General features: G+C 46.4%; 1 protein-coding gene across 3 annotated transcripts in view; it reads right to left on the minus strand.

The window, feature by feature from the left end:
• ANGEL1 (angel homolog 1) overlaps window positions 1-19,209 on the minus strand; it is a 377,662-nt gene that overhangs the window by 291,229 nt on the left and 67,224 nt on the right. For all 3 annotated transcript variants that reach the window (XR_015299914.1, XM_086937537.1, XM_086937538.1), the window contains exons 2-3: window positions 14,609-15,193; window positions 13,232-13,455 (exon numbers count right to left, since the gene is read on the minus strand). Coding sequence is in view for 2 of the 3 variants with exons in the window: in XM_086937537.1 (XP_086793663.1) it covers window positions 13,232-13,455; window positions 14,609-15,193 (809 nt within the window). In the remaining variant the exon portion in view is untranslated. The remainder of the gene's footprint in view (window positions 1-13,231; window positions 13,456-14,608; window positions 15,194-19,209) is intronic.

Consider the following 19,209-nt stretch of genomic DNA (forward strand, 5'->3'; position numbering starts at 1 on the left):
GCTCTCATCGCCAACGCTGTCGTCGACGAGCCGTCGTAGACGAGCCATCGTAGACGAGCCATCGTAGACGAGGCCATCGTAGACGAGGCCATTGTAGACGAAGCCATCATAGATGAGGCCATCATAGATGAGGCCATCATAGATGAGGCCATCGTCGACGCCCTAGACAGGCCATCGTAGACGAGTAGTCATAGACGAGGCCGTCGTCGATGACGCCGTAGTCGGCGACGCAGTCGACGAGCCGTCGTAGACGACTCAGTCGACGAGCCGTCGTAGACTACGCAGTCGTCAAGCCGTCGTAGACGAGCCATCGTAGACGAGCCGTCGTAGACGAGCTTCGTAGACGAGGCCATCGTAGACGAGGCCATCGTAGACGAGGCCATCATAGACGAGGCCATCATAGACGAGGCCATCATAGACGAGGCCATCGTAGATGAAGAGGCTGTAATAGGCAATGATGATGGTTTTTTCGTCGACTATCCTATTGACGAGGTTGACTTCTTAGTCTTTACCTCAGACTGTATAGAAGACGCCTTTCTGAAGGGTCCTATGACCAGAGGAGGTGATTTTGACGGCTCAGAAGTCGTCTTTTTTACATGATTTTTCTCCAAAAGCAAGTCCTTTACTCTCCTTCTCCACAGAGTGAGGAGATTTTGAAGGACTGTACCCAGAAGACCCATGAGTGGTCTTTTTGAGGGCCTTCTCAGGATGTTACCCTGAGGAATGAGTCTGAGGAGATTCTCTTCTCTTTTGAGGTCTCCTAGATGTTGAGGACAACACCTCATCACGGTCACTGGAGAAAATAAAAAACCTCCTTTCTGGTCTTAGTGTCTCAAAAACGTACTTGAGAAAGTGCGACAGACCTTGCAGTCTTTGGCCTGCGGTATAGACAGTAAATGCAGTTGGTGTGAGGATCAGAGCAGAGCAACCTCTTCCTTACCAGACCTTCTTTAAAGAATGTATTTGAAGATAATCCATAGTAGAAAAGAATCCTTGACAACAAAGTCATTTAATGAAGTGAAAAAACACAGAATCTGAGCAGAGCTCAGAGGAGACTCCCTTAGCACAACGTGCGGTAGAAAATCTGAGGGACTGAGGCTCCTGCCAGGAAGGTTCTAGAGGGAGGTGATAGCTGATTGGCTCTTCTCTAGAGTTTGGTGCTTTTTACAAAAGGACATGGATATGTTACTAAGGTGAGGCCTTTAGGCCTACTATTCTCTAGGTATGTCTATAGGACATTACTTTTCTATGTACTGGAGACTCCCGTCTCGACGACGGGGAATGATTCAGGCATGTGAATCTATGAAAGACACACATAATACTGGATAACCCTAAAATACCCCGGTACCCCAAAACACAAAACTAGCCCTGAACCCTAAAATTACCCCTGTACCCCAAAACCCAAACCTAGCCCTGAACCCTTAAAATACCCCTGTACCCCAAAATCCAAACATACCCGTGAACCCTAAAAATACCCCTATACCCCAAAACCCAAACCTAGCCCTGAACACTAAAAATACCCCTGTACCCTAAAACCCAAACCTACCCCTGAACCCTAAAATACCCCTGTACCTCAAAACCCAAAACTACCCCTGGACCCGAAAAATACCCCTGTACCCCAAAACCCAAACCTAGCCCTGAACCCGAAAAAAAATACCACGTACCCTAAAATACCCCTGTACCCCAAAACCCAAACCTAGCCCTGAACCCTTAAAATAGCCCTGTACCTCAAACCCAAACCTAACCCTGAACCCTAAGAATACCCCTATACCCCAAACCTAGCCCTGAACCCTAAAAAAAACCCTGTACCCCAAAACCCAAACCTAACCCTAAAACTACCCCTGTACCCCACAACCCAAAACTATATCTGAACCCTTAAAATACCCAAACACCCTGAAACATATACCTCAGACCCCAAAACATATACCCCTATATCCATACTTACCTTATCCAAGCATAAAAAAACCATGCTTTTACCATTCATGCATTTACAACGAATTTCGTCGTAAATGTATGCGTGGTAAAAGCATATAAAATGTAATGCCTTGCATTATAATGGCATTGCCGGGTCATGGTACTTTCGTAATGAAAGTATGCGGAGTGATAGTATGCGGAAAGAAAGTTGCGGAATAATGGGTGTTTACCCTCCCCCGGTAAGTACATTGGTGCCACGGCGGCCCACATCTCCAGCAACATACTCATATTTTTTCACCACCCATTCGAAAAATGCACAGGTCTCTCTCATTGATGGGCAGCACCGACATAAACTTTTAGACACACCTCCCGCCACAAGTTCTAGAATTGCGAACTTGAGAGCTGGGGAGCTACGTTCGAATCTCGGCATCAGCTCTACATCCTGTGATTCCAGGCAAATCGCTTTGTCTCCCCGTGCCTACCACAAATGAATGTGTTCTTCTGTAATGTAAATTGTGCTCATGCCATGTTGTCGAGTTTGCACTATAATTTTCCAAGGAAAAATAAAGTAGGGAAACTCGAGTTCACACACTACTGAACGCGCACTCTTAAGTGCATCAGCAGTGCACTGTGAATCGGAGCGTTTCACAGGCCTGTCACAGATAAGAAATGCTATCAAAACGAAATCCTACAAAACAATATACTACTGGCCGGCAGCAATTCATGCCCGGACAACGTCGGGACGGGCTGCTAGTATAATTATATTTATACTAGCAGCCCGTCCCGACGTTGTCCGGGACTCACCGGCACACACTCGCTCTGCCCCGGTGGAGAGTGCGAGCTGTTTGGAGACCCGGGGGGCGGGGAGAGCCGTCGGCGCCTGAGACACGTCGGACAGCGGACTGGGCCACTAATCCGCGGCCTTGAGAGAAAGCACGCGCCGGCTGGCGTGCTGTGATGTGCGGCTGGGTGACGCGGGCCTAGTCCGGACAATATTTAACCCCTCGCGACCGGGGAGGCGAGACCGGAGACTTGTTTGAAGGTGAGCTGCGCAATACCCTGAGCAGCCTCGCAGCTCACCCTTCCTGCGTGCCCGGACTCCAGCGCTTTCCGGGGGTCTACACAGAGGCGTGAAGGGGGGAATCTGTGGCCCTTGTAATCGGCCCCCCCGCGACGCTCCATACTGATCGTGTGCCCCCCTGGGAGCGGGAGAACAGACAGGGGGCATTCTTTGGCGCCATCTACACTTGAACAGACCCTATATACCCGCCTGTACTGTGTGCATTGAGCGCCTCAGAGTTTGGTGGAATTAGTGGACGACGATCTACGCGCATACAGGTGCAGGGCAGTCTTAGGCACCTGCCTGCTGCGCGCTGCCCATTGGGAGTGGAGCCTCACTGTAGATTAGCCCGCAGAGGATTGCGGGGTGCCCCCCCCCCCCCCCTTAGATGATCATTGCTGACGAGTGCCCGGGGAGGAAGTGAAGTCCTAATTGATCTGAGGGGACGGAGGCGCCATCTTCCCCTAAGTCCGACGCCAAGGACGGGTTTCGACCTCGCTCTCAACCTTTGAAGCCTCCAACAGACCCACAAGAGTAGGACACGGCTGGTCGCTGCTGGCTGTGAGCCGTGTGGGGTGTGGCCCTGCAATTGACTGACGCGCGCGGCCTCTGAAGCTTGGAGGTGCTTGCTTTGATAGCGCCACCAGACCAGGCGCCAATATGGTTAAAGGGGACAAGACTCAAAGCAAACTCCCGTTCGAGAACCGTCGCACCAAGCCCTCTGAAACTCAAGAGGCGGATCCTGGCCACCCAGCTAGAGGCGCAGAGAGTACGGTCTACTCAGATATTAAAGCATTACTTGTGTCGATGGAGAAGGGCCAGCAGGACAGTATGACAACTATAGGCACTAAGATAGATGCCCTTACCTACCGAATGGATCACATGGCGGAGCGTGTGGACAGGTACGCGGAGTGTCTGGACATGTCTGAGCGACGCCTAACAGAAGTAGAAGAAGCCCATCGGCAACCTTCTTCAAGTCATACAGGATAAGTCAGAGGATTTAGAGGCCCGCTCGAGACGCTCTAATATACGAATTACTGGGGTTTCGGAGACAACGCCAACTGGCAATATGGAAACATTTATCGAAAAACTCCTAACCACACTGCTGGGAGGGAACGCCTTTTCCTCAATGTTCATCGTGGAGCGGGCCCACCGCTCGCTGGGCCCTCGCCCACGCCCGGGAGCTCCTCCACAGCCAATCATTGCCAAGCTTTTAAATTATAGGGATAGGGACACTGCCCTCCGACTAGCCCGTGACAAGAAGACACTGCAATTCGAAGGCTTCGAAATCTCCTTATACCCAGACTTTACTGCTAAGGTACAAGAGGAGCGCAGGCATTTTGCTCCATACAAGAAGCAGCTTTGCGAGCTTGGGCTTGATTATGCCATGCTGTACCTCGCAAAGCTGAGAATCAACCGGCAGGGTCACTCCCACATCTTCACTGACCCGAAGGCTCTACAGAAGGCCCTGAAGGGATGGTCCAAAGAACATCGGAGAGACCCGGACAGCCAAGCAGAAGGAGGAGGGAATTGCAGCCAACTCGATGAACAGGACTAACGGGGCTAGGCAGCGGAGTAGCTGCGCTCTGAGATGCGCCCACACAACTGGACCAACAGCTTTGCTCCGACCCTGAGTCCGGAATCACCATCGACATGGACACTGCTCCCTGGCGGGGAGCAAGCACGAAAACCTAGTGCTGGAACATAAGGACAGATTGACCTGCTTTTTGGTGAGATTATTCCAATACGCATGTTTTGCATGTATCCAGCATGTGGGGTTCATAGTGAATATGTTTATGTAATTTGTTAATTTCTGTGAAAAAGGAACAAACCTGGGAGGCCGCTTGGACTTTGCGCCCCGGGGCTGCGCGCAATTTCTGTTAAATAACTCTGCGTTGTTGGTTTCTGCCGAAATATAGATACATAGCGGTGGCGCTTGGACTAGGTCACAGGCCAGCACTGTACAGAGTTTACTAATTGACTACCTGGCAACCTTGTCCCCCGCGCTTTGTTCACCTTCAGCCCCTTAGGGGGCTTTCTAGAGATCTAGCGGGGAAGGGGAGGGGGGAGGGGTTCAAACATGCAAGGCCGAGTAGGGGTTGGTCTGCTGTGGGTGGGGGGTAGAGGGACTTTGGGCTGGGGAAGTTTAATTACACAAGGGGAGACATACCATCTGGCATCTGACACCAGGCCCGCATCAAGTACACAAGTGTCGTTCACAATGGGTGTGCCTGCAAACTACTGGCATGGCTGCATTAACAGATAAAGTTGACAATAAACGGGCTCCAAGGCTCAAGGCACTCACATGGAATGTTCGTGGCCTGACTGACCACAGAAAAGTTAAGAAAGTTATTAGCTACTTACAGCGTCAACACATAGACATAGCCCTAATCCAGGAGACTCATCTTCCTATTAACAGTAAGATGCTGCAATGTAGGGGTCTGGAGGGGAATATCGCTGTTGCTGGCTTCACAACGCATGCCAGGGGTGTTATTACTTGGGTGAATCCGCAATCCAAGCTCACGTTGCAAACCCTAGTCGCAGACTCAGGGGGTAGATAGGTCATCTCTAGATGCACTGGCCCTAGTCTAAAAGCAGGAGAATGCACACAGTGGATTCCTAGTCTGCAGGGCTCTTCCTACCTTAAAACTGAAAAACACTTCGACAAATCACCTCACTCCAAGGACCAAATCAGCTTCTTAATCAGAAAAAATGCACAAACAGCAAGAATTAGTGTAGTGCTGTCAGCCTATCACCCATTAAAGAGAAACAGATACTCCATCAGTGCCACGCGTCAGAGAGGATTTTGTCCCAGGTTATGCCTGCTCCTCCTCCAGGCCTAAGAGTTCTGTCTATCCAAATTCTAATATAGACTGTCAAACACATTCCAGAAATTAATATGTGAAGGAGAATTGTCAGTTACAAACATTAGAGAAGTCCTTTTAACTACATAGAAAGAGAAGCTATCCAACTGCAAGTATTCAAAGATATTCAGACTCCTCTAGGAACAAAAGAAGAGCAATAGGCAGCAATTAGTCCTTCTTACACATTTTATTTGTAAACAGTTAAAGGTTTGTACCCAATACATAAAAGCACCGTGGTTACTCCTTACACACCAGATTTGCATTGTGCATAGAGTAATTCATAATAAATGTTTCAATGAAATATCACTTCTTTTAAGGACCATCAAGTTTGAAAGTAGCGTAATGCAGCAATAACAGAAAGGGTTAATTTTTTCTTGAAACAGTCATTTAGATTCCGTTCATTTTACTGCTTTGTCGTGTCAAAATTGGATTTGATACTATTACAGTGCATATGCCTACCCTATGACCATTACCAGTTACACCTTTGCTTGAGTTACCCAAGACTCTTCTGTTACACCTACAGCATCTTTAGCCTTTAGTATCAGATAACCTGAAAGAGGGTAAGGAAAGGGACAAGAGTGGAAAACCACCACACAGAGACAAGAGTTTCAATTGTAATTAGAACACTGCCATAAACCTCTGCACATCAGCTGGATAGGCTTCTTCTATAAGCCCTGATTACATCTGGCATTTCCCAGTCACAAAACGATAAGAGGAACTCACCAGGCTTTTGAAAATTTGAACCTCACTCTCAGGCTAAACAAAATTAAAAAGGCTTCAAGCAAGTATGTGTGTGTCGGGAATGGGAAAATTGAAAAGCGTAAAGGTAGCAAATGGTAGCAGGGTACTCGACTGGAAAGGTCATTCAGTGATGAAAACTATTTGAGCAAATAGAAAAGAAACAAATACCTAGATGTTCAGTAGTAGTTCATGGACAAAGATGGTAATTAACATAATGTAACTGTACAAGATCACACACGCATGGAAATCTAATACCTCCCCAGTGAACTAGTAAAGAGGCTGGCTAACTTGGTGGGTATTGGAATCAAATCATCCTTTCAAAGGTCTAAACATACAAGGCTAGCAGCTGTATGGACAGGATGCCGTGACTGAGAAGGGAAAACAATTGGGGTGTGGTGAGCGGGGTCGCCAAAGAAAACTCATTTCAGATAGCCATTACAACGGAGGTCTACTGTAGGTTGCCTTAGCCACGGAGTGTACTCGTTGCTCAAATGAAAAATGCAATGGAATTGATTATCTACTTTGGCAATGATGAACAAGTTACTTACCTTCGGTAACGCTTTTTCTGGTAGATACAGTATCTGCCTGTGGATTCCTCACCTTGTGAATATCCCCTGCACAGCAGCCAATCGGAAACTTTTGTGGCTCTCCACGCCGGCGAGGTCATGGACGACGTCACAGAGGGTACGACTCCGCTCGCGACCCCGCTGACGTCACTGGATCCATAATAGGGCCTCGTCGGCGTGATGATGTCAGTTCCGCCCTTTTTTTCCGTGCCCCCGAGGCACACGGACGGGCCGACATAAACAGTAATAGTATACATAGTACACAGTATTCAAAACAACACACATACAGTGTGAAATCAATGCAATATGCATGAACATATAAATACATCCATTAAAACATTTTTTTTTCTTTTTCAAATATACACTTAGCAGGTATAGAAGAGTGGACAACGGGGAGGTGGGTGGGTCAGTGAGGAATCTACAGGCAGATACTGTATCTACCAGAAAAAGCGTTACCGAAGGTAAGTAACTTGTTCTTCTGATAGATACATCTGCCAGTGGATTCCTCACCTTGTGAATAGAATCCCACAGCAGTCCCCACTCCCGGAGGAGGGTGTCCACTCTGCTATACCAAGAAATCCTGGAGGACAGAGCACGCAAAGTGGACGTCCCTCATCACCTCGGAATCCAAGCAGTAATGCTTCGCAAAAGTGTAGAGGGATGCCCAAGTCGCAGCTCTACAAATATCCTCTACACGCACACCTCTAGCCAAAGCAGATGTGGAAGCCTTTGCTCTAGTAGAATGAGCCCTTATACCCTCTGGACCCCTTACCAGCCAGGGCGCAGCAGATCTTTACACACAGGATAATCCATCTCGACAGCGTGTGCTTGTGCACCGCTTTTCCTTTTTTACAGCCAGCAAATCCAACAAAAAGCTGGTCGTCCACAGGATAGTCTTTAGTCTTATCAAGGTAGAAACTCACCGCCCTCTTAGGGTCTAGGCGGTGAAGCCGCTCCTCCTCCTTAGAAGGGTGAGGAGGAGGATAGAAGGTAGGGAGGGTAATGGATTGCCCCAGATGGAAGGGAGTTACCACCTTAGGCAGAAAAGCAGCCCTGGTCCTAAGTACCATTCTCTCAGCATGAATGGTCAGGAGTGGGGGTTTCGAACTAAGAGATTGAAGCTCACTTACCCTCCTTGCCGAGGTAATTGCTACAAGAAAAACAGTCTTAACAGACAGAAGTCTCATGGGACACTTGTGCAAAGGTTCAAAAGGTGAACACATCAAATAGGTTAAGACAAGATTCAAGTCCCCTTGAGGCACAATAAATGAAGTTGGAGGGAATTTGTTGGTAAGACCTTTTATAAAACGAAACACAATAGGTGACTTAAATAAAGACGGCTGGTCCAACAAACAAAGGAATGCCGACAAGGCCGATAAATAACCTTTTACAGTCGCCACAGCAAAACCCTGCTGGGCTAAAGAAAGAGCAAACGGAAGTATGTTGGACAAACAAGCTCTCAAGGGGTCAATAGATTTCTCTCCACACCAGGAAACAAATTTGGACCACCTATAGGAATAAATGGACTTGGTGGAAAGACGCCTGGCCGAAAGAATTACGTCCACCACATCAGGCGGGAGAGAAAAAGAATTCAGGTTGCCCTGTTCAATCTCCAAGCATGAAGGTGTAAGGTCTGGAGGTGGGGGTGTAGAACCTGCCCCTCCATCTCAGAGAGGAGATCTGCCCTGAGAGGGAGACGGAGCGGCGGGCACGAGGAGAGGTGGAGAAGATCTGTGCACCACACCCTTCTTGGCCAATCCAGGGCGACCAAAATAACTTGGGCCCGGTCTTGACGAATCTTCCTCAGAACCCGAGGAATCAAGGGTATGGGAGGAAACGCGTAAAGGAGTTTCGAGCTCCAACTCAACTGAAAGGCGTCCCCCAAAGCTCCCTGCGACGGATACTGGAGACTGCAGAATGACAGGCAGTGAGCGTTCTCGTGAGTGGCAAACAGGTCCACCTGAGGAGTTCCCCGCGTCCGGAAGACGTGACGAACCACCTCTGGGTGAAGCCTCCACTCGTGGTCGGCTGAGAACTGCCGACTGAGACGGTCTGCGCGAACGTTCAGAACTCCGGCCAGATGATTTGCCATCAGACAAATCTGGTGGTCCTGAACCCAGGACCAGAGACACAGAGCTTCTCTGCAGAGAAGATGCGACCCCACTCCTCCCTGCTTGTTGACATACCACATTGCGGTCGTGTTGTCCGTCAGGACCTGAACCGACTGACCGCGAAGGGAAGGGAGGAAGGCCTTGAGTGCCAAACGAATCTCCCTCAATTCCAGAAGGTTGATGTGAAGCAACCTTTCCTCTGGAGACCAAAGACCCTTGATCTCCAGATCCCCCAGATGAGCACCCCACGCTAGAGTGCAGGCGTCCGTTATCATTGTGGCAACCAATGGAGGCAGATGAAAGGGCTTTCCTTGAGACAGATTGCCCTCCACGCTCCACCAAGAGAGATCTGCTGCAGTGTCTCTGGAGATCCTCACAGACTCCCTGAGATCTCCGTTGTGCTGATACCACTGCCTGCGGAGACACCACTGGAGCGCCCTCATGTGCCAGCGTGCATGGTTGACCTGCAGAATGCAGGAAGCAAACAGAATGAGCAGGCGAAGGACCTTCAGGACTGGAACGACCGCTCCATTGTAAAACAAAGGAATCATTTCCTGAATGTCGAGAATCCTTTGAGGTGGAGTGAATGCTCGACAAACAGTAGTGTCCAGTACCGCTCCTATAAACAGGTTGCGCTGTGAGGGCACCAGGTGAGACTTGGGTACATTTATTGAAAAAACCCAACCTGTACAACAACTGAGTTGTCTCTTACAGATGATGGAGCACCTTCTCTGGGGACTCTGCTTTGATCAGCCAGTCGTCCAGATAGGGGAATACAGGAATCCCCGCCCTCGTGAGATGGGCTGCCACCATTGCCATCACCTTGGTAAAAACTCGAGGTGCAAAAGTAATTCCAAACGGAAGGACAGCAAACTGAATGTTGCGATCCCACCGTAACCCGGAGATACTTCCTGTGCGACTCCAGGATCAGGATATGAAAATACGCGTCCTGCAAGTCGAGCGACACCATCTAGTCTTCTTCCAGCAGCGCCTGAAGAACCTGCGCAAGGGTAAGCATCTTGAACTTCTCTTGTTTCAGATAAAGATTCTAGATCCTGAGATCCAGGATTGGGCGAAGCCTGCCATCCTTCTTGGGAATCAGGAAATACCGGGAGTAGCATCCCTGACCCATTTCTTGCTCTGGAACCACCTCTATCGCGCCTTTCCTTAACAAGGTCAGAACTTCCTCCTGTAGGAGATGGAGGTGTTCCTCTGAGCAAGCCCCTTGACAAGGAGGGTGATTTGGAGAGAATTCCCTGAAGGGAAGAGCATACCCATTTGCCACAAGATTGAGAACCCATTGGTCTGTAGTGACCGATTCCCAATCCCGCAGAAAATGGGTAAGCCGACCCCCCACAGGACCAACATGACTGGGAATGGGGATTCTAGGGCTGCTTTACTGCGGCGATAGGGGGAAAGGTAGAGAAAGTGGAGGAAGAGGGTTGACGACCTCGTGGACGACCTCGGTTTCTTCCTCTATAAGATTTATACAGCTTATTTTATTGCTACTGCTGCTGACGAGGCTGCCCTTGCGAGCGAAAGGATGACTTCCAAAATCTTCTGTATCTACGAAAGGAACCTCTGGATTCAGGCTGTAAGCCAGGTGATCTTGCCGTGGCCTTACTATCCTTAAATCTTCAAGTGCGGCATCAGCCTTCTTCCGAAACAGACCTGTACCATCAAATGGTAAGTACAACAAAGTAGCCTGCACATCCTGAGAAAAGTCTGAAGACTTCAACCAAGCTCCCCTTCTCGTAGCCCATAATTCTAGCCACAGAGTCAGCCGTCTCCAGGCCACTTTGAATTACCTGGCGCACAGCAGCTTGGGTATCATCCAAAACATCCTGAAAGTTCTTTGTGTCTTCATCAGACAGTTTTGGGAGCAACTGTTTAGAGGAATCCATCAGGGCATGGATATACCTTCCCATCAATCAAGTTGTATTAGTAGATTTCAGTGCCATGCTCGCCGATGAAAACACCTTCTTAGCAGACTGGTCAATCCGTTTTGACTCCCTGTCTGCTGGAACCTGAGGGAAAGCCCATGAAGACTTCTTCGAGCAAGCCGCCTGAACTACAAGGCTCTCAGGCGAAGGATGAGCAAACAAAAATTCTGGATCCTCAGGTGCCACCCTATATCTCCGTGCCACAGTCCTGGAGACTGCAGGTGCAGACAAAGGCTTCTTCCAAACCTCCAACACTGGCTCCAGAATTGCCTCATTAAATGGTAACAAAGGCTCAGTCACAGAGGACGGAAAATGCAACACTTCAGTCAATAAATTGGACTTAAACTCGGTGGAAGGAAGATTAATGTCCAATAATTCAGCAGCCTTTCTCACAACTGCATGATACGGGGCTACCTCCTTCAAAGGAGCATCTGATCCCGGAGAAAAATCCCACTAAGGGGAAACATCAAGACCACTTGCATCTTTTAATTCTGCAAAATAGTCCTCAGAATCAGGAAGTTCACCTTCCTCCATTTCCTGCCGATAGTGTGCCTCTTCCACAGCTCTTTGGGCCTCCCTCTTGGAGCGGATCCTCGGGACTGGAGTCGATGGATCCACAACCGACTCCATCGGATTCGGGACCGGCGTCGAACGCAGATCCGACGGCACCGCTTGCGGCGAACGAGGGCGAACAGACGGCGCCGGAGATTATCGGTACGGCGCTGAAGATTCTTGGTACGGCGCCGGAGACCTCGGCGCCGGAAAATTCCAGGATGCCGTCGCTGGAAGAAAGGGCATAAATGAGCCTGGGCATATGCCTGAGGAACACCCAAATTGTAGGCAAAAGGACCCGTACCAGAGGGGTACATGGCCCTTGCGAAGACACCATACATAGCGTTAAGATAGTGTGATGGGTCTTGACCTGGAGCCGGGAAAGGAGGATAATTTCCAGGCGCCGCCTCGGAAGCCGGTGTACCTGGAGTCTGGCCCGTTGGCGCCGACAAAGGAACCTCTTCAGGCTGCTCCTGATCTTCTTGCTCTTGCTCGGCTTCACCCGGATACGAAGAATGGACCGAATCCGAAGGAGCCGGCGTCGGTGATCGAGAGACTTCGACTTCAGGAGCGACTTCTTTCTCTGGCGAGTCCGGATTTGAATGAGAAGGATTGACCTCACCTCGGTGACGTCGAGGAGAAGATGACTTCGGCGCCGGTTCCTTATCAGAGTGACGCCTCGAAGAGTGCTTCTTTCTCTTATGCTTCTTCGATTTCGAATGTCCCGACGCCGACTTCGAACCCGATCTGGATTCGGAACGAGACCTCGACCTCGATCTTCTTTTACTCGCATTCTTATTCTTCTTCATCTTGGCTATAAACAACTTCGCCTCCCTTTCCTTCAATGCCTTAGAGGTAATCTTCCTGCAACACGCACATCCATCGACGTCGTGATCGGAAGACAAGCATCATACGCAATCCTCGTGCGGGTCAGTGATGGACATCTGCTTACCGCACTCCCTGCAGGGCTTGAAACCAGATTTTCTCCCAGACATCTTCGAAAGGAAACGAGAAGAACAGACAAGAACAACTATAATAACAATGTTACTACGGAGAGTCCCAAGAAACCGTTGGCGTCGACGGCGCAGAAAAAAGGGAACTGACGTCATCACGCCAACGAGGCCCTATTATGGATCCAGTGATGTCAGCCGGGTCGCGAGCGGAGTCGTACCCTCTGTGACGTCGTCCATGACCTTGCCGGCGTGGAGAGCTACAAAAGTTTCCGATTGGCTGCTGCGCAGGGGATATTCACAAGGTGAGGAATCCACTGGCAGATGTATCTATCAGAAAGGGTGTGAAATGAGCTAATGGATTTTATATGCAAGTATATTCATATTACCATAGGAAAAGCTTGGTAAGGAGGCAAACATGAAGAACCATGCTAGTTAACAACTATGGGTTTATATAAAGACTTTTTTCAGAATTCATGTTGCATGAGGAGTATGCCAGCAGTAGCATGACCTTGCATGTTTGTACTCACATCAGGATCCCAGTGCTGGAGCTCCTGTAAAATGTTCTGATAGCGATAGTCCCAGCTCAAGATGTCCGGGTGGCAATGAAGGTACAGTTCTGGACTCTGCTGCACCAAGTCCTGGGCTAAGATGTTGTACGACATGACAGTGAACTCAAACTGTGCAACTCCTCCAGGGTTCAGTTCACAGGGCGTAAGAAGTGAAAAGTACTCCCAATCTCGCCATAAAATCTCTGAATGAAAGGAATACAGAAAGAAATCAAAAACCTTTCCTATAGACTGTCATCAAATTCTTAGAATGGCTGGGGAGCTATAATTTTATAGGTCAAAAGATCATAAGTTTGGTTTGTTCCATCACTACATCTTCAATAAAAGGTCTAGTGTGATCATAAGTCCCCATACAGCTCTCCTTGAAATTTGGACAGTTGCCAATTAAACCTTCATTAAGATGTCTAGGACCGTTCCACTTTCCAGCACATATACTCCTGAGAAGCAAACGTCACTTTGCTCCTAAGTCTTGCACATTTTTTTTGCATTATCCTCCAATAATTTTATGGGATGTCTGCTTTTGTCCAGTATGTATCTCCTTTCTCTGAAACAAGATTTCTCTCAGTTTCTTCTTTAGCTAGAGGTTTAGAAAAGTCTAACCTTTCCCTTAGTACACCTCTTCCCAAGATGAAAATGTCACTTTATTTATATTTCAGTGCTCTCTCTTGAGAAGTCAAGAACAATTATAAGATTTCCCAATGCACCTTTTTCAGGATTTTTGTTCCAGGATGGATCTATCTTCTAATACATCGGACCCTGAGATTGTCAAGTCTCACTTTGTACCGGTACGGACTGGCTCTACTGTTCTCTTTCTGCCCTTTGAAAATTACTCAAATATAAATGCCCCTCACTTTCTCACCGAAAATGCAATCCATGTTGCTGCCTATTACAATAGAACCTGCTCTCTAAAACAACTCTTTATTTCGTTGCGAATCTAGCAATTATCGAATGATGATACCTTACTGAAAGTTTAATTTCCTTCTCTGGCAGAGGGTGATATTCACTAAGGTATCCTCTTCATCTCCCATGACCTTCTCTACAAAGTTTCCTCCCATCTTTTACAGATGTAATAAAGTTGCCACAGAGGATCTCTGTTCTTATCCCATTGCTACACAATTCAAGGACTGGGAAACCTATGTTCCCTGTATATCTCCTGTAATATAAAAGTACGGAAAATAATCTAATCTCCTACAAAATCTCTCCTATTTCCTATCTCATTTGTCCTTTACTCCCTGCACTTCTGGCTTTGGTGCTGTGGAGGTAGGGATAGTACTCTTAAAGTATTCTACAGATGGCACGGCAGCCACTACTTTCCTTGATAAAGCAGTAATTACTCACCATGGTACGGAATCGACTCTGGCAGCGATTGCTCCATACAATGAAGATTCCAATTTGTGCATGTAGACGTTTCGTCCAAATTTGCTGTGGATGCCAAACTCCACTCCAATACAGCACTGTCTTCATGCCAGCTGTGCCCAGATAAAGGAGAAAACTGAGCTGGGTAGTCCAAGACCCCATGGGCAGCCAGTGGCCTCAACATTGTGAGATCCTTCTCTGGCTCCACAGTCCCATTAGCAGCATCAGCTACAGGCACTGGCAGCATTGCACCAACTGGTCCATTCCGATGAATGACAGGTTCTTCTACCTCTGCCAAACCCAGGGCTTGGCAGGAATGCAGTATCTGTCCCTGTGGCCAGTTTGTCCCTGTGGCCACCCTCCCACACCCGGAGGCTTCAAAGTCCTTTGAGTCTGGTTCCCGGCTGCCATCTCCTTCGCCTATATACTGCTGTGTAAGTGATCTCTGCTCATCTCGGAGCGACGGAGGAGAGAGCACTCTGCTGCCCGACATCACAGAGCCCCCTTCATCCCCACAGGAAAGATCCTTTTCAGGTTCTGCATTCTGCTCACTCACAGTGGAAGTTCCTGCAGAAACCAAATAAAAGAGTCAAAAAACTGGTCGTTTGTTAGCCAATACAAATCTATGCATCTGTAATGTATACGTCTGAAAACCTATTCCTGACCTTCAAAGCCACAGGACAGTGGATCGGAAGAGAGAAACCTAATGGGTTTGCTGCTAATACAATAAACGAGGAACGGATAATGAAGATATGACAAATGAGAACCACCAGCCTTTTTTACACTCCTAAAAACAAGGCCAATATATTCAAAACCAGGTAGCAACAGATATGCAAGTGTAAGTACCCCCTACCTTGGTTTTGAGGTATATGCCGAGTTGGGCTGAGTTGCAGGGCACTTATGCAACACGGTACATACCAGTGTATCTATAGGCACTGATAGAGATTCTTTTCACAGGCAAAGCAACCACACCTGCCATCCCTCTTATTTCTATCTCATCTCCTCTGCTACTCACTACTCCCAAGTTATCTGCGCATCACCAACTGAGAGACAGGTACTCATTAATAGATATAAGATTAGGATGAACAGCAGCTCGATAACGGAGTCAATCTGTATATTGGATAATGGATGTGTGTACATGTCATTAGAAATATGAAATCTCGGACTAAAATTTTAAGTGTGGCGACTTAACAATAATGTAGCAGAATCTTCAACAAACATTGCAGTTTTTCCAAATGACATGTTACATTTTGATAAGCTAAATCAAGTCTCTTGCCATAACAAGACAGTCTTATTGGATGCAATACAATCCACTATTTAAAGCCAGATTGCCATAGCAGCTCTAAAGTATAAGGAGACTAGGCAAGCGCTGCAAACAAAATAAAAGAACAAACATCTAGAGATCAAACACATTAGTAATGGCTATCTGAGATTATAAAGTGAACTAAAGTCAAAACAATATAAATGCAACTAAATAATAATGGATTCATTCATTGAGATTTACTGTGGATTTCTCAATAAAATCAATGTGTACAACGCAACAACATAACACACAGCACCTCGTTTTAGGATCAAAATCCAAAAACAAAGTACACCTTGATAACAAAGATACCCAATAGTAATAAATGATACTATTTACATCTATAAACTTCAGTCTATTTTAAACCACTTGACGGAGAAGATATATTAAAACAGTAGAAAACGTTACATACACCTTACATTTCATTAGCATGGGCTACCATAAGGCCTTCATGCGTAGAAAAAGGCCTGCCAATGAAATATACTGCAGTATCTGTTGGCATTAATACATTTAAATCGTAAGTGGAAAGAATAGCAGTAAAGGGAAAAACACAACAAATATGGACTACAGCTGAATCACCTGAAAATATGAGATAAGAATCTCAGCAACATTTTACACAATGTCCCAAATTAATGAATCAATGTGTTTGGAATTACAAACCTCAGGGTGAGAAAGCGTATTAGCTGTGATAACATTAAAGGGATGACATAAAATACATCAAATATGAGTAGGAAATAAGTGTGGATGAATATGGGACAAGTAAAAATGGAAATATCAAAAATCAGAAAAATAACTTCGTCTTGGAGGAAGAATTGGTTAATCTCAGACTTCCCAAAACATATGTCCCCACAGCCTGGAAGGATGCAGAAGTTTCCCTGAATCCAATTTGTGACAAAGACTTTGCATACAGTTGCAAAAAAAGAAGGTTCTCCGTAGGCATGGATGAAAAAATTATTTGCCAACAATAATAACATCTTATTGGACGGGCAATCTGATTCAGCTAAGATCATTATTTCACAGTGTGTTGCACACATCTTTTCTCACTGATACATCAAAACATGTTAACATTTAAACATCTGCCCGCATATGGCATGTTCCAAGATGCATTCTAGAAAATTTCTAAATGGAAAATGTCATATTATCCTATAAAGCCCAAATGTACTTCATCCTTATCGTTCAATAATTTGATATGCCAAGGCTTCTACTTTCAAATTTCAACATGGGGTCCGGGCTATTGATCGCACAGCAAGCAGTCCTGAAGGTACATAAATGACCAGATATGATAACACAATATCCTCCAGATTTGTATCCTTAAGAGTGTGTTGTTGTGCTCCTATAATCAAGTGTCAACACATTTCGGTTTCTTTATTAAGGTTTCCTCAGGAGAACAACAAGGTCCAGTGCCTACACACTCACTTGCTCCTATGCTGTGCAACAGTCCATACAAGCTGAACACAGTGAGAATGTCTCATGTCAGCAGAACGCTTAGAAAGAAAGTCGTCACAAGTATCCCTGCGGTGTCATGCTCAAACATGGACCCTACCAGTACCGTGAGTATGTGGGCACTTGACATTGTGGAAATCTTGATCAAATGCTAAGTTTTTTTCTTATAATTCACTTATTCATGCTCGTATGGTTGTTATATGTTGTTACACACACCAATCGATTATTAGCGGATTTGATTCTTGCCTTAAGTAAACACGCTCAGGCAGTATTCAGTTTGTAAAAAATAAAAAAAGTGTCTTGAAAGATAAAAGGCCACATGTATGAACCTATTTTGCGTATGCAAACAGGCCGATTCGATCTTTCATATGTGTCAAACCCTATTTTACGCTTCAGTAACCTTTCACCGAATCGCAAAATGGGTTTTTGATACAGTATTTGGAAGGGGTGTGTTTAGAGTGTCCCTTCCAGATACCGAATCACAGCAGTATGTATGAATATTTTGTGACTGTGAATGCGGTTGCAAAACATTCACATTTTACCATCAACTTTAAGTTGGTTGAAAATTAGTTTCAATGCTAAAGTAGCCTTGAAGGCTAAAAATACAAAATGTTACTTCTGAGCAATGTGCAGTACCATTTTTTTTAGCATACATAAAACACCCAATTAGATTTTGGTAGTTTGGATTTTATTTTTGAGCTATTGGCATTGCTAATATGTGTTGTTTTGTTGGCACCTTATAAGTGTCTAACCAAAGATATTGGCAATGGTTTGTCCAGGAATAACTGACAAATGTTTGTTATTTTACATTTATTGCAAGAATTTTTAGTTAACAGTTTTAGTACTTTAAAGTAAGATGAGTTGGAAAAAAATATTTAGGATGTACATTTATACATGCTTTATAAATATATTTATTCTGTTGCAATATCTTTAAATATTTTTGTAATAATGTCATTGCAAAATATTACTTCACATGTCTGCGGTAAATATGGCATAAGTGCATCTGATAAGTCCTACACATCTGTACTGATCATAAACCAGTCCATTAGAAGTTCATTGCTAATATCCATAGATTGATATGTTTCAGTATTGTGCACTTGTGTTGTTATAGTAGATGGCCCCAGAAATCTGTGCACATGCAGCAGCCACAGGTTCAAATGAAAGCAGGGCTGACTAAGTTTCATCCTTCCTATAACTTGAGAAGAGAGGCAGCATGTGGTAGCAGAGAGTGGTTGTTTATATGGTGTGTGTAGAAAGCAGCCCCTGTTTTAATGTGAATTGATAATGTGCACCGGTAACGTTATAAAAATAAATGTAAACTTGTATCTGATTTGAATTTTCTTTCAGCACTTTTCCCCTGCTTTTAGCTGGGTTTCGCCCCCTCCCTCATACTGCATTTAAATTGGCTCCTTCATCGCCGTTTGGCGGGCCTGGGTCCCGAGGGTGGTCCAGTGTGGGCGCCATTTTGCTTTGGGATCAGTGTACAACTACGGGCGCCATTTTGGAGCGTCCTCGCGCTCGCGCTGGGATTGGTGGCCCTATTTAAGGCGGATCTTTCCATCTTGGCTGCCTTGACAGGTTCTAGCACTACCGTGCATGCGCTGCTGCCGGCGCTTTTGCTTTTAAAAAATCCTCGATTTTGTATCTGATTTGAATTTTCTTTCAGCACTTTTCCCCTGCTTTTAGCTGGGTTTCGCCCCCTCCCTCATACTCCATTTAAATTGGCTCCTTCACCGCCGTTTGGCGGGCCTGGGTCCCGAGGGTGGTCCAGTGTGGGCGCCATTTTGCTTTGGGATCAGTGTACAACTACGGGCGCCATTTTGGAGCGTCCTCGCGCTGG

The sequence above is a fragment of the Lissotriton vulgaris genome, chromosome 9, assembly GCF_964263255.1.
Source record: "Lissotriton vulgaris chromosome 9, aLisVul1.2, whole genome shotgun sequence".
Classification (NCBI taxonomy): Eukaryota; Metazoa; Chordata; class Amphibia; order Caudata; family Salamandridae; genus Lissotriton; species Lissotriton vulgaris.